General features: G+C 41.5%; 1 protein-coding gene across 1 annotated transcript in view; it reads left to right on the top strand.

The window, feature by feature from the left end:
* Positions 1-17,004, top strand: part of ABI3BP (ABI family member 3 binding protein) — a 286,567-nt gene that overhangs the window by 255,718 nt on the left and 13,845 nt on the right. Inside the window, exon 50 of the mRNA XM_034767801.1 lies at positions 15,396-15,475. Within this exon, the coding sequence (XP_034623692.1) occupies positions 15,396-15,475 (80 nt within the window). The remainder of the gene's footprint in view (positions 1-15,395; positions 15,476-17,004) is intronic.

Raw genomic sequence — 17,004 nt, 5'->3', positions numbered from 1 at the left:
TTTACTGTGTTATATCCGAATTCGTGTTATATCGGGTCATGTTATATCGGGGTAGAGGTGTACTGTAGTAAGTTTGATACCAAACTGGGAGGGATTGCAACTGCTTTGGAGGATAGGGTCATAATTCAAAATGATCTGGACAAATTGGAGAAATGGTCTGAGATAAACAGGATGCAGTTTAATAAAGACAAATGTAAAGTGCTCCACTTAGGAAGGAACAATCAGTTTCACACATACAGAATGGGAAGAGACTGTCTAGGAAGGAGTACGGCAGAAAGGGATCTAGGGGTTATAGTGGACCACAAGCTAAATATGAGTCAATAGCGTGATGCTGTTGCAAAAAAAAAAACAACCATGATTCTGGGATGCATTAACAGGTGTGTTGTGAGCAAGACATGAGAAGTCATTCTTCCGCTCTACTCTGCGCTGGTTAGGCCTCAACTGGAGTATTGTGTCCAGTTCTGGGTGCCACATTTCAAGAAAGATGTGGAGAAATTTGGAGAGTGTCCAGAGAAGAGCAACAAGAATGATTAAAGGTCTAGAGAACATGACCTATGAAGGAAGGCTGAAAGAATTGGGTTTGTTTAGTTTGGAAAAGAGAAGACTGAGAGGGATATGATAGCAGTTTTCAGGTATCTAAAAGGGTGTCATAAAAGGAGGAGGGAGAAAACTTGTTCACCTTTACTTCTTGTTCTATCCTTAGAGGCTATGGGCTTAAACTGCAGCAAGGGAGATTTAGGTTGGACATTAGGAAAAAGTTCCTAACTGTCAGGGTGGTTAAACACTGGAATAAATTGCCTAGGGAGGTTGTGGAATCTCCATCTCTGGAGATATTTAAGAGTAGGTCCCTTCCAGCCCTAGAATCTATGAAGCTATAACTCTCTGCCAGAAGCTGAGAGTCAGTTTTTTCCCATGGTAAATGCTAATACAAAACTATTATATTCGTCAGCATACATAAGGCAACTCAGACTCCCACCTGTAACAAATTAAGTGAAGATTTTTCTATCATTCTTGCAGCTCACATAACCAAACTCCTTCCATCTGAGATCCTTTACAACCATTTTAGTCATGATAATTTATGTCAGTAGTAGGATTAGATCAGAATTACAGACCCAACAGCAGCCATTTAGTCCTGCATGTCACTGGCTATTAAATAGTACCTTAGTAATAAAGCAGTTTCCTTGTTCCTTCAAATGGTGACCTTCAGTATGTCTGCTGTGATTGAACAGGAAAAACATACCATTAATATTCATATTTTCCTCTAGGAAAGTATACAGCATAACATTATTGGTATTTGTCAAGTGCCTAGGGCTGTACAAAATACAACATGAAGGCAGCCCTTGCTCCAAAATACTTAGTCTTGAAGAAAAAGAAAAAGGCACTGGACTGGGAGCTGGGTGACCTAGGTTCTATTACTAGCTCTGCCATTGACCTGTTATGGGACTTTTCATTTCTCTGTGCCTTTGTTTCCCCTCCCACTCTTGTCTATCTTTTCTGTTTAGGTTGTGTAAACTCTTTAGGGCAGAGACTGTCTCCTATTAGGTGCTGGCATACCTAGCACAATAGGGCCCCATTCTGGGTTGGAACCTCTTAAGTGTTAGTGTAATGCACATAAATAAATAATAAATTCACTAGGAAGTCCAACAGGAAGAGTAATTTCTAATAATTTTTTGTGGGGAGAGTTGTTCACTTCTTGTGGGCATTGTGGAAGACGTGAGCGTTGAAGAGGGATCTGAAGGGAAGGAGAGTAGTAGTCTGGTGAACTGAGATGTGAAGGATATTTCATGCACAGAGAATCGCAGGCAATGATGCACAGAAATGGGAATGTGAGAAGACAATAAGTTTGTTAGCATGAACAGAATGCCTTCTGCTTTTTTAGCCTTTTTAGCAATGTGTGGAAGCTTGTGGTGCCGCTGTTCTGCCTTTACCATTCCATGTATGAAATTGAACAGTTTGACCCCTGAGATGCCAAATTCACCCTGTTTGTGAGCACTAAAATTCTCTAGGAAGGTGTTTTAGGTTTTTAAGCTCATCTGCTAAAATTCATGGATCACCAAAGAGTATGTTTTCATCATAGTGAGCAAGGATTTAGCCTTGTGACTTCATTAATACTGGTGGAGCAATATTGTTGCATGGTACTGTAGTGAGGAGTGCCTTAGAAATGTGTGTTGTAACAATCTCCATGCATTGCACTGAAATTTCCCCTCTAGGTCACCTATAAAATCATATTTTGGGACCATCTTGGTGGTCATGATGCAGGGCTGGTCAACTCCTAATCTCTCATTCCTCAAGTCACCAAGGTCGAAGAACTCTGTACATTGCAGCAGGCTTTGTCCGGGTAGAGAGGGACAGAAGCTGAGGAATTGCTTTGTGTCACTGAACCAAAAATCTGGTCAGTTAAGGAATCGTGATAATGGACTGCTAAAGGAATCCTATCCATTTTTTTTCCTGTTGGAAGGAGCTAAAATAAAACATTTATAGTCCATCCACTCTGACAACTATATTTGAACACGGTTGCAACATGGTTTCCCTGACCATTGCACACTGGGAAGGGTTTTTTTTTTTGAAGAATTGTATTGTAACTGTACCATAAAGCCATGATATGGACTTCCTTCAGGTGAGCAGTTTAGCTTTGTGTAAGGTGGGATCTTAATGTATAGTGTGATTTGATTTGGATGGTTCTTAAAAGAAACAAAAACCTGTCCTCATTGGTTGGGGTACCTTGCAGACTAGCATGTTTAAACCTAATGGTTGCTAGCATGGTCTCCCTTGTAATGTACACAGGGCCTTTCGTAGAGAGGCTGAAGCCTTGAAGATCATGTTATAAAGCATCTGTTTGCTTTGACTCATAGGAATAATGCCACTGCTGGCTATTTTCTCCTCTAGCCGTGCCTGGCAATATAAACTTCAGAAACAAAATATTTACAGTAACTTACTTCATAACCAAGGAGTTTATAGTTACTTAATTCATCCAATGATTGGTGCAAGGACTTCAGTCCAAACTTGCTTGCCTTGTAATCTGTACCTCAACCTTTTGGTTTGGTGTGAATTCAGTCTACTCCAAGGCATCCAGACTCAATGAAATGAGAGCATAATGTTCTGTTTGAAACTTGTTTTACTGCGTAAAAGGTACACCCTTTAAATAAATGCATGGCACTGTCAGCTGCTCAGCAGCCTGCATGAAATGTGCTGATGTTCTTATATTATTCCATTTTGTTGGATCGCCCAGAAATGCCACGTGTTTGCTCAAGACACAGACGTGTTGTGTCTGTTCCATTTTCTAATAGTCACACATGCCTGACAATTGGCACTTGTCACTGGTCATTTAAAAAACTTTTCGCTAGATGATTAGTGCCTTGGCCTCTGCACCTGGAGAACTGTCAGAAATAATGTTTGTAGAATTTCAGCATAAGGGGAAAATAACGTATCTTAAGACTGGCAAAAGTGCAAATAATCTGAAAGTACAAATCATAATATGCAGTGTTTGGTGGGTTGTGATTTCTCAAAACTACTACATGTTATTAGCACTAAGGAGTAATTAGCTAGGTGCCTGACTCCCTCATTTAAAACAATACGTGTTGACTACGGATCTAATATTCTGCTTATTCTTATAAATGCTTTGCCTTTCCATAGCTGTTTTCATCTATGGATTTCAAAGCACCTACGAAACAATTAAGTCTCCCTGGCAAGCTAGGTAAATCTACCCATTTTATAGATCGGGGCTTCCCAGAAGACTTTCTCTCATAGCATCAGTTTCTTCTCTGCCCATGTGCTCCTACAGTAGAGTAGTCTATGTAATAGTTACATAAACATGATTATTAATTATTCTGCACTTTGTATTGCACTCATCTTTTCTAATGACTCTCTGTCCCCCTCTCATTTCACAGCAACTCTCTTATCATACTCATCTTAATCCCCTTTTTCTGAGACACGCATCTACAAAATCAACTGTAGAGTTTCCAAACATGGATGTTTCAGATTCAGATCATATTCCATAAAGCCCTCCTCCACGCACACACACAAGTTCTTCTCTAACCTTTTCCATCCCAATGTGCTTTCACTCATAAGTGCCTCTATATTTTAATATCTGAACTCATTCTTTTAACCACTTGAGCTCGCTCTGGGCCAGATCCTGATGTCTTACTAAATTTCTACTCCTTTCTTACTCAGGCAAAATTCTCAGGATTTGAGTCCCCATAACTACTATGCTGATTAGGCTGGTGGATAGTTATCTTATAAATCTTCACTTTGCCCTTTTTCACATTTGAAAGCTAAAAATTTTTGTGGTTTTACGTGCTAGTGTCACAGTTTCCAACACTTCTGAGCAGAGAAAAATACCACTATGAGCAATAGCATTAATGTACTCATTTTCCACCAGATGGAAACGTTGCCTTTTTTTTTTTTTTTATAGCAAAAACAGTTCTTGCTGTTACCTGAAAAGTCAACATTTGTTCCTTTTGGAAAACAACCAAAGTATTTGAAGCAAAACTACAAAAATGGTTGTTTTGAATAAAGCAGTTAGAATGTGATTTCCAGCCAGTCTTTCTCTACTAGTGAGAATTGGTTCACACAGTTCAACTTGTAATTTGGAGCCTGATTTTTCAGAGTTGTTCCCATTAGAATCTTGGGTGCTCAGCTCTTGTGAAAACCAGGCTTTTAGTCTTTTGTAGTATGCTATGTCACAAACAGTCATTAAATTGACTAAAATATGTCAGTGGCTTCTTAATAGTCCTATCTGGTACAATCTCTTCTTTATCAAAGGGGTAGCCGTGTTAGTCTAGATCTGTAAAAGCAGCAAAGAGTCCTGTGGCACCTTATAGACTAACAGACGTATAGGAGCATGAGTTTTCGTGGGCGAATACCCACTTCTTCGGATGCAAATCTCTTCTTTGTTTATCTGTTCTTTCTAGGACTTCCTTTAAATGAATGCAGTCAAGGTTTTTTCAGAATTTTTAGTATTTTTCCTCATTGTCATTGTTTTAATAAATCTTTGGAAGCTCGAAAATTGAAATTTCCTTAGTATGAGTTGTCTTTTCCTCCATTGTGTTTGCTTTACAGCGGTAGTGTTGTTCATCAGCAACATCTTTCCCATAGCTAAAGTCAGTCTTGCTGCTTTTTTCTTTTCCTGGATTTTTTATAGCCCACATACAACATCTGTAATTAATATTAGTTAGTCTCCAGTCCATTGCTTCCAAAGATGTTTAGTATTTTTCTGCTAATGGTTGTCTTATCTTTTTTACTATTTCCTTTAAAATTGTACGTGGTTCATATCTGCCCTAGGATTTTGTCAGTCTTCAGTCTAATTTTTCAGTCATCTATTGTGGTGACATCCTGATTTTCTTTAGTAGTTTTCCTTCCTCCTCTGCGCAGAGGTACAGTCTGTTTTCCCCCATCTCCCTCCCCCCAGTCTTTCTTTGTGAACACTGAGGCAAAGGATTTATTTTCAGAAATGTCAACCTCTTCTGTCTATAAATCATCCCCTACCAGCCCATAGAGGCCCTTCTGGCCTCTTATGTCTAATGTACTTGAAAAATGTTGTCGTTATTTTAACCTCTTGTGAGATCTTCTTCTCGTTTGTTACCGAAGAAGCTTTGTGTACACCATATGCTCTGCTGCCCCACGTACTATAGTACAGCTGCAATGAAATATGGGATTTTTTTTAATGCCCGATTAGCTCTGTGGTCCATCTAGTCTCTTGCCTTTAGCAGTAGCCAGCACCTAAAAGGAAGATAAACCCACCAACACCATTAATATGCTTATCCAATTAAGCCATGTTGTCATTGGGAAGGACAATTATTCTCATTTGCCTCAGGTGATTATATTTAATCTCTGAAGAATGAGATTTGAATACCCATATTGTTACCTTAACTTGCCTAGCCATAAATGCAAGTAATATACATTCACAGAGCACACAATAAAGTGGCCAGGAAACTTTGCAACAGTAAGAAAGTATATAACTTTGCAGAAGTTAAAGTTAAGTTAAAGTAAAAGGTTATGATTGCATTGCTGTCATATTAGTATCAGAGATGTGCCAAATGGTTCAGGGGAAATTCGGGTAGCAGTTAAATTTGGCTGTCACCCTTCTAGCCTATTGGCAAAGATTTGTATTAAGTTTTTGTTTTAAAACAAAATCTGTAATTTCTGTACCACATAGCAGTGTAAAAATTCCTTTTGGATTCCATCTCTGTGCATGTTTGTTGCAGGTATCAGTGTTTCAAAACTGCCTTTTCCTCCTTTTTGGGTGCATTTTCACAGGTCTCTTTTGGATTAGATCATGTTCTGTAGCAAAGTATGGTTCCAGCAGATACACTTCATGATGCATATAAACCTACAAGAAAGGCAATAAAAATTCCTTATAAAATAAAGGTGAAATATCTAAAGTATATATCAGACTATAATGCATGATGGGTGATTTTATTCAAAAGCCTTTTTTCGCTGGAATATGCATAGAATTATAAAACAAAAAGGGTAAATGTTGAGTTAAAGCTATAATTTTACCTCAGGGTACTAGCAAATGATTCTTCAGATGCATCATTTATTACATCACTAGAAGCTTTCAGTGATATTATAGCTTTTAATTCATAGTTGTCTGTTTCTGCTATCATTACGCTAGTGCCCCAAATGTGGTAGGCAAACATATAGGAAAATACATTCCCTGCCTCACAGATCTCTCACACTCATGGCAACATGACTCCGCAAGCAAGAGCAACAATAATAGATGGGGAAATAGGCAGACAAGGGTTAGTTGACTTGCATGAGTCTTATTACAAAATGTATTCTCTAGTATGCACAGAACTCCCCCAACCCACAGGTTTTTTTAGGGCAAAGTGCTCCTTACCAACCCTTCCAGCATGTCCTTAATTATCCAGTCAACCACCTCACTATCCAACCTTCCTTTCCTCTCCTGTCCTCCATTACCATTCAACACCCTCTCTACTTGCTCCACGCAGCAGCCCTGAACAAGTGCTCTTGTGGCCATCATCAACCCACAGAGTACATCACCTAAAGCCACAGGCCGGGAACCATGGTCAGCAACTCCACTTCTCAGACACAATGGAAATTTCTACTGTTAGGGTGAAGATTGTTCTGTGCTGGAAACAGAGCTTTCTCAGGGGCTGGTTGGGAAACTGGAACAAACTCCCACAGGAGCTGAGGACAATCACAAACCTCTCCACATTTCGCTCAGAGTGCAAGGCACACTTCTTCAACCTGCCTTCTCTAATTTAAACACAGAGCAGTATGACATTTAAATTTATTAAAAAACAAACAAAAAAACCCTACCAGTACAAAACTTTATGTTGTACATACAGTTCTTCTTCTGGGAGAATACATTGTTGGAAGGTGCTCAGGTACTACAGTGATGAGGGCAGTGAAAGGCTCTGTGTAGAATAGAAAGTCCTCCCCTCTATGTCACTCTTGATGTTAGGATCCCACAGCTTTGAAGGCAGTGGAACAATTTCTCTCCCCCGCCAGACTGTCTGTGTGAACATAGAGATAGCAAAATCTCTGTAGTAGTGCCTTATGGCTCCCAGGAAATGGTCTTTCTTTCTGTCTCAGCCCATACGTCTGAGGAAGAGTGGCATGTAAGGGCCTTGTGCCTCAGTGGGTCTAGGTGGGAAGCAGGCAGTGGCCTTGTATATTATTTTAGTTCTGCTGACAATCTAATTTGCATATTAAGTGTGCATACTTGTAAGTGAAAGACAAAAGGCACATAGCACTAGATGATAAGAGGACTTCATAGGACTCCTTTTCTGCTTGAAAATTGTAGGATGCAGAGGCGGATTATAGTTTTGTGGGGCTCTGGGCCAGAGTAAGTGGGGGCCCCTCCCCACCCCTTCCGCCTGCAGTCCCTCCTGGCTCTCCTGCTGGGGAGCGGGGTCAGGGCGCAGGGGCTTCCCCCACCTGCCCAGAGCTGCTGCTGCCGTGGGGGAGTGGGGCCGGGGCCCCGCTGGCCCAGTAGCTAATCCACCACTGGTGGGATGGCAGTCCAAGTGATACTACTACACTGAAAAGCTCTGTTTAATTTCACCTTTTCAGTTCTATGATCTTACATTTTTCTCCTTTTGCATGATTTGGAAAACGATAGAATTTCCTTTGCTTGCCAAAGTTTCATGTGGGATAGCAATTTCCTATGGAAAAAATAGCCTGTACAGTAATTAAATAAATAGAAATTTAATCTGCACAAGTACTTTTATTGTTCTCTGTGGTTTGGATGGATTTCTGAGGCCTATTCTTTCCAGAGCCTATGGAATGACATTCTGACAGAGGCTGGAGTCAAAGGTTGCTTTAAGCTGCTGTTTATACTGGTTAGTTGAGGAGTTTTTGGCAGTATATATGAGATGGAATATAGACTACAGCTTCTTATGAACATCAAAGCTGGCTAAAATGTAGGTATGGGATAATCATTATATAGGTTGCCTATTTATCTTGCTAAACTTTGGCCTACATAGTCTCTTAATCCCTTTGGCTTTTTTTGTCCTGTCGCTTGTGTAGAAATCAATAAAGTAGCAGAGAGCACTTGATCATTTTTACATCCATTTTATTTATATACACAGAGTAGTCACTTTTGAGATCTTTTACCTGCAACCTTAAAAACTGACATGTGGCTATGCAGACATTTATGAAAATGCCATATGAGCTCTTTAGGTTTAGAGTACAGTATGGTTTGATGCCTCTCTCCCACGGTTTATTCTTGGCCAAACATTTTCCCTCTCCCTACTAGTGTGCAATATGCTGTCAATCAGGTAGTTACTATCCTGTGCCCCAAAGGTGCCTGCTGGTCCTTGTGCTGCTGTCACTGGCATTGCCTCCTGGCTGGAAGCCAGCTGAAGGAGAAGTCAGAGATGATTCTTTCCTAGATATTTTTTTAAAATGCCTGTCACAAGACCTGCGAAACAGAGACATTTGGATTTCCTCTAAAATGTTTACAGTCTTCAGCTTCTGTTCTAGTTATTTATGGAACTTGTAGAATTGATGGGTCCTAATATTCAAACTGAGTGCTTCAGGGCAGGGATGGTCCCTTCCTATGTGTGTAACTATTCTGCCAAGTATCATTCGCAGTAGTAACTGTTGGGTCACAATAACCATATATTCACCTAAAAAAAATCAAAACTGACAAAACCCAAACAATGTTTCAGGTGTATGGCCAACCCCAAAGTCCTAGGTATTAATTACGTGGCTGGGTGACACCCATAACTCTTATTCACAAAACAACTGGTACCCATCTAAACCCTCACTTGTGAATCCAGATAGACTCGTTGGTAGTCAACTGGGTGTTGGGGCAGCTCTCCTGTCTGCTTTAGTTTAATAAAGCCTACACTATCGGGTTCTGCTCCATCCTGCAGCTGGTCAGAAAGACCTCTCCACTTACTCAGTTGCTGTACTGTTCAACCTAGTCCCACTCCACAGAGTCAGCTCTATGCAGAGCTTGGAATTTCTGGATCAGGCATTCTAGATAGATCTCCTTAGCTCTATTTATTGAGCTCCTCAGTTCCCAGCCCAACCAGAGTCCCCTATACATCCATTCACGGTGACTAACTTTCTGTGGGGTATAGTTTGCGCAATTCATGTGCCCATTCATAACTACAGTTACAGTAACAAACTATTGTCCTTCAGAAAATCAGAACACAAGCTCCAAATAATGCAGCATGACAAACTATATTAACTAAGCTACACTTTCTCCTGTGAGGGAAGCAGAGCATTCTATCCTTCTAAGCCTTGTAGCTGTGAGCTTATATCTGTTTCTACAGTGCCTAGGATATATGGGGCTCTAGGAGGTACTGTAATCCAAATAATTAATTTGTTAATTAAACTTCTTGTTAAACTTCTGCTTCTGCATTAGTTGTTAGTCAAAAAATTGTCTAGTGCTCTGTTGCCATTTGAAATATAAATGATTTTATCTTGTCTGCTCGAAGTTGGCAACATATAAAAAAAAAGTGTACTACAAATCAAATATGAATAAAATAAAATATTTATCACCTCAATTTCATAAACTAAAACTGGCCACATAGAATGTTTTGGTGTACTTGGGATCAGTGTGGTTGATAATTCCATTAATAAAATATCTCATGCTGCAGTATCTTCTAAAATATAGATCAGCACAGTTGGCTTAAATAGCAAACCATGATGTATTGTATAACTAGTGAAAAATGTGAGGTTTGGCTCTAAGGGGGAATTTTCATGGACTTGACCCATCAAGTAATAAAATGGATATAAAATGGTGCATTTTATTTATATGTAACCTTTCATGAAACATATGGATAGGTTTCAGTTATTACCATGCTGCTGCACTGTAAATCAAGGGAAAGACTTTTGCAGCTTTTAAGTTATAAACTTGGATTGATGATGCACATTATTAAACCATTCTTTACTTTGTCCAATTAATTCTCTCACAACATTGCCATTTCCTTTCATCTAAAAAGAATAAATCAAAGGGATTTGGCTACATGCAGAATTGTACCAGTTTACTTCAGGTATTGTTTTACACAGGTGCAAAAGGCTAAGTGGACACTCTTAGTTCAGTTTAAGCCAGGGTTTCTCAACCTCTGAGTCGGGACCCAAAATTGGGTTACCAGAATGTTTCAAAGGGTCGCGTGGCAGCTCCTGTAGTTCCTGTCCCACGGGGCTGGCTGGGCTAGCCTCCCTGCTCCAGGCACTGCAACCGCTGAGGGCCCAGCTGTCATGATGACGGGAGCCCAGGTAGACCAAATTTGAGAGAGTGGCACTGCGACCCCATGAGCCAGGTCACAACTCCACTCACGCAGATTTGGTCCAGTCATGGGGGTGGGGCTAAACCTGAGCAGCGCTGCAGGCCCAGAGGTTGCAACGCTCAGAGCTGAGAGCAAAGCCCAGCCAGCCCCACAGCACAGGAACTGCAGGAGCCACCACTGTGGGGTGAGTGCCGGCCAGGACCCAACCCCCACCAAGGGGGCAGGATCCAATCGAAACCACCCTAGGACTTCCACCCCCAAACTATTTACTGGGTTGTGACAAGCCATAAACATTTACAGATGGGTCCTGAGCCCAAAAAGTTGGAGAACCACTGGTTTAAGCCACTCCTAAAAGGTAATTAGGATCCACATCAGTGTTTGCACCAGTTTGGCCCAGTGCATGTGTGTGTATATAGACAAGGTTTCAGCATATCTAAACTGTTCTTCTATCATGCAGCTTGTTAAGTAGGCAACAAAATCCCCAAATCACCACTTTGTGCTGTTGCATGTGCATAGAGCTGCACACCCACCCTGCCCCGGGATATTGTGCCTCACGGAGACAGAAAGACTCCTAGAACTCCCAAGCATACCGAGCCTGTGTACCTGCTGCTGCAGCAGCCTGTTGTTGCATGCAGCTTGTGCATGGCTGACAGGCTCTGCTGGCCAGTGTTTAGAGGGTGGAGACATGGTCCTCTCCATTCCCTTATCCTTTTTGGAGCATCTTGTGTTTTGCCTCCACACCATCCAGAACAATAAATTCAGCATTAGCATGAGGGGACTGGTTCTCGGCCCTCAACCTCCAGGGTGCATATTTCCACATATCGACACATCCTTCACACAGGAGGTTTGTCAGATCTGTTCTCAGCACAGAGCATTACCAATACAAAGTACTTCCTTTTGGCTTGTCTGCGGCCCCACAAGTAGTCCTCGCGGTGGTGGTGGTGGCTCACCTATGCAGATAAGGGGTCATAATGTTCCCCTAGCTGGATAATTGCCTACTCAAAGCTTTGACATGAGATGAGGCCCTAGAAGCTACTCAAAAGACAGTAGCTCTTTTCATACAGCTGGGTCTACAGATAAACAAAAATCAATGTCCCACTGGTGCAGAGTTCATCGGGGCTTGACTCTCTGGAAGCCACAGCCTTTCTGCTCCAGCACAGGTTTACCACTCTAGTCAATCTAATCACCACAACGCAAGCCAGCCCACAAACATCAGCCAGGACATGCCTCCAACTATTAGGCCATATGTCAGCAACGGCATTTGTCATCAAGCACACCAGACTGCACATGTGATGCCTGCAAGGCTGGCTCAGGACAAAAAATATTCTGCACAGACACAGTATAAACAAGCATCTTACAATGTCAAGCAAAGTAAAAAATTCTCTACATTGGTGGATTCAGAGAGACAATGTTTGCACGGTAGTTCTCTTTACACAGACCTCCCCACTTGGTGATAAAACGGATGCCTCAGTGCTAGGTTGGGGGGCACACCTGAACAACCACATAATCCAAGGTTACTAGTCCCATCGAAATTAACGTTACGCATAAACTTACTGGAACTACAGGCAGTCCGAAATGCATGCTTACACTTCCTACCCATGATCAGGACAAGGCTATAAAAGTGCTGACGGACAATGCTGCTTGTATGCTTTACATAAACCACCAAGGAAGGGAACAGTCACACTCCCTGTGCACAGAAACTATGTGACTATGGAATTGGTGCATCCGCTGCAACATCAACATCTCAGCCTCCTACCTACCAGGATGCCAAAGCACCACAGCAGATGCACTGAGCAGAAAATTTTCCCAGGACCATGAGTGAAATGAACAGCAGAATACTGCAGAACCTATTCAGACACTGGGGCTTCCCAACTATAAACCTCTTTGCAACAAACCCGAATGCCAGATGCACATACTTCTGCTCCAGAGTGGGACCAGGATCCCAATCTCTCAGCACTGCTTTTCTCCTCAATGGGATACATATCTATTGTACACTTTTCCTCCAACCCCTCTCCTAGCCATGGTCATGCACAAGATAAGGACCAACAACTCCAGAGGGAGCCCCCCACATGGCCCAGAGAAAGGTAGATTTTCTGCATTTAAACATCATATGGCATATGGCTTATTTAAAGTGACCTTAAAGCAGCTTGAATACAGTGGTGAGCATAGAATAAATCTCTAAATTAGATCAGATAGGCTTTTAAAATAAAAATAATGAACCCATGGTTACGCTTATAAATGTAGAGTCCTCATTTATAAAATATTTGCTTATATGAGAACACTTGCTGGTATTTCTGTACTGTGTGAAGATTTACAAAAATTGAGGCAATTGTTAGTTTTATGCATTAAACTTGGTTGAAATAAAAATTATCCTACCAAGTAGCTGTGGGAGACTGTCCCTTGGTCTTTGGCCATAAAGAACCTACCGAGGTTAATCAACATGCTGCTCAGGTCTTCACAGACTAAGAAACTGTTGGAAATTCCACAGTTTGTATTAAACTATTCAGCCTCTTTTTGGGGAACTTTTAAATGAAGTCTTGGCACCAACGCATGAGAATAGTGGCATGGTTTTTAAATTTTGTCTCTTCTGATCATTTGATCTCTTGGAAAATTGCTGCGTGGAAAGCAGTCTCTTGCAGCTCCATTTCATAGCACTGTGAAAAATTCACCAAGCACCCCCTGTGATTAATAAGGGATTCTTTGTGAATCAACAGGAATATTTAATTGTCCAGTATAACATTCAAAACAGAAAATAACCTAAATGCCTGCTCATTGTTTTTAAAATGTGTTAATTGTTTTGCATTAATTGCTAATTTAAAATGTACTCAGTTGCCTACTACTTATTTATGTCAGGTTTCTCACAGCCTCCACAGCAGTTTCTTGCTGTGACCCCAGAATAAGTCCTCTAGGCTCTACTGTAATACAAATAATCATAACGAGGAAAAGAATAAGTTCTTGTTTTTCTGTACACTCCCCACACCGCCTAGACCTCCTGGAAAGTTGCTCCTGGAAAGTGAACCACAAAGGATTTTGAATGGTAGAGACTTTGGGGAAATTACCTCTGTATCTTCTCAACTACAGTCCTTACAATCATTTAAAAAACAAACCAAAAAAAAAAAACCAACAGGAGCTGTATGTGTCTCAAAGGCCTCAGCGAGTGAGGTAGCTTTCATATTTGCATGACAGGCACAAGCTGACAGTCGTCAGTTCAAGGGAAGCAACTGATACAGAACCTGAAACTGGAACAGAAAGAAGGGAGAAGAACATGAACGGGAGCCTTTGTACAGCAATATCAGCAAAGCATGCAATTTTCCATTGCTCTGAGGCAGGCAGATCACCATGGGGGTGTACGTTATAGTTGTGCTATAATTGTTAATGTAGGCAGGTGATGGTATCTTAGAATAGGCCAATTCTGAGTGGTTTTTAGGTCGGTGCTTGGCTGTGTGGTTGGTGGGGGAAAAATACATTGTGCACTGACATAGATAGTCTTACCCATATTGCTAGTTCAGTACCTCAGAGTGCATCCATTAGCATGGGTGCATCACACGTGAAAAGACATCAGTGTAGGAGAGGAGGGGATTTGGGAAACAGGATTGAGTGGAGTGGCCACGTTTGGCTCAGCCGTGTATGGGGTGTACAGGAGCCACTTGGCACCCGGTAGCAGCAGCCACAGGCCTTACTGCTGTAAGGAAATGGGAATGCTCTGGCCACCTCTCCTCGCAGCACAGCAGCAGAAAAGGAAGGCCACAAATGGCAGGGGCCCTGAGCACCATTAAGGAGAATTGGAATGAGAAGCAGGGCTCTCCCTAGGTGGTAACAATAGGGAATTAGCAGCAATTGTTCAGCCTCCTGGATTTGAGTTGTGGGGATGGGAGCAGGTCTTTACTTTCTGCAAAGCCACATGGGCAACAAAGCCAGAGGAGGGACCTCAACAGCGCAGTGTGACTGGGATTATTCTTGCTTTTCTACTTTGTTTTACTTTTCCTGTATTCTGCCTTGGTCCCAACTAGAGTTGCCAGCTGTCCAGGTTCCCCCAGGATTGTCCCTTTTTTGAGGTAGCTGTCCTAGGAAATTGGTAACCGAGCTCAGTACATGCTGACAGCTGTCCAGTTTTATGGGCTCAGGATCATCCCACATGTCCTGGCTTTTGCATCCCAGAGATAGCAACCCCACTCAGGCGGGAGGGTAGGCGGGGGAGTTCAGGTAATATTGGTGTTTAGGACTACACCATAAAACATTGCAGTGGAGAAGGATTAGAAAGAGACATCCCTAAGTGAGGTGCATTGTTGTTATTAAAGGACTATATATCGCACTGAGGTGCATTCAGCCAGTTGGATCTTTCGGTTGGCTGAACGTGCCAGCCCCACCTCCTGAAAGACATACATTACTTGCAGCAGCAGGCCCTATCACCTAAACTGCTCCCCTGCCAGCATTAAAAACAGGACAAGGTACCACTGGAGCATTAAAACAAACTGTAAGGACCTGCATGCAAGCTTGCTATGCATAGACAGAGGGGGTCTTACATTCTTAGGAGCAGCGTGTCTAAATGTTTTCAGAGTAAGAAACTTGATACTTTATGCTTGTCCAGGAAGCCAGTAACATGAGAGAGGGTGTCTGCATGGGTGGTCTGCTTGCCCATGGCAATCAAGAATACAGTGTGTGTTTGTTTCTAATTTTATTCTCCAGTTATGAATTCCAGGTGAAAGGCGGCAACACTAATGGTACAGGTCCAAGCACCCCTCCAGTCTCATTTTCTACTGAATCAGGTAAGAGCTTCAATAGATGTATCAGTTTATCAGTGAAAACCATGACAATGCGTTCAGCCAAAAAGACAAGGTAAACTTGACCCTTAAGTGTTTTTGATTATGGATGCAGTGTAGCCTGTATTGGGCACTGGATTCAGACGCAGGAAACCTGGATTTCCTTCCCGCTTTGCCACTGACCTGCTGGGTGGCCGTGGGCATTTCACTTTACCTCACTCTGTGTCTCTGTCTCTCCATATGTAAATGACAAATTCCCATACTCCTTTATGGACACAAGACAGAGTTGTGATTTAACTACGGAAGGTGTACAAAGGGTTACGCTGAATCCAGGGATTTTTTTTAATGGGTAGTATGGCATCTTAAATCCAAAGCTTTATTATAGTAAATCCATGTTTGTTTGTATCCCTCTATCAGATAGCTCTGCAAACAGACAGGCCTTTGCGCACAGTAATACATAACAAATTTACACACACAGCACACTTTTGCAATTTTGCTTTGTTGCCCATGCTTTTCCCACTGTCTGCAATATAGGATTGTTTTAATTTTATTACTGTTGTTTATATCACAATAGTGCCTCGGGGCTTAACTGAGATCAGAGTCCCTTTGTGGTAGGCACTGTACGTGTGTGTAAATAGCTAGCTATCTAGAGAGAGAGAGTGAGTCACTGCGCTGATGAGGTTACAGTCGACATAAACAAGACACACTTGTTGCAGGAAGAGAAACAGAAGCACGGAGAGGTTAAGTGACTTGCCCAAAATCATCCAGCAGGTCACTGGCAGATCTGAGAATAGAATCGAGGTGTCCTGGGTTCTAATCCAGTGTTTTACCCACTGGATTGACGCTTAGTGGAATGGAGTCAATGTGAGCATAGGAAATATATTCTTTAAAATTAAGGATTACTCATTTAGCAGATTGGTATAGGGCCCTCAAAAATATGTATCTATCTAATGCATCTGCAATTTAGAGTGCTATTTGCAGCTTTGTCATGTGTTTAAAATGGTACAATAAACAAAGTCCCACCTGACTTGGCTATGGGGAGCAGAAAGAATCACTCAGTACAGCATTGCACTATCCATCCAAGATCCAGCTTCTCTAGAAGCCAATTACAAAATAGCCATTGACTGCAATAGAAGCAGGAGCTATTCTTATATTTAGAGTCGGCTGCCTATTGTTGATTGTACTCTGAACTAGTAGGCACTTACTGTGTACCATGCCTCTTTAAAGGGACACTATCAGGTTTTACATTTTAAGTCAAATCCTTCAGTGCTTTCTCACTGAAATTAATGGGTGTTTTGACTGAGTAACAGGTAAGTGGAAAATGAGTAAGGAATTCAGAATATGTCCCACATATTTTAAGAAAAATCGATACGCTCTTATGTTACTAATGTATCTTAGATTATTAAACTTGAAAGAACCATTTATATTTTAATGCAATTTCATGATTTCTGATGTTTATTTTTTTCCTTCACTCAGTGAAGACAATGGAAATAAACTAGTCGGTTTCACACATCTCCATTTCTCATTCTCATGCA

The sequence above is a fragment of the Trachemys scripta genome, chromosome 1, assembly GCF_013100865.1.
Source record: "Trachemys scripta elegans isolate TJP31775 chromosome 1, CAS_Tse_1.0, whole genome shotgun sequence".
NCBI lineage: Eukaryota > Metazoa > Chordata > Testudines > Emydidae > Trachemys > Trachemys scripta.
Note: the sequence above shows the minus strand (reverse complement) of the source record. Positions and strands in the feature narration are given on the sequence as shown.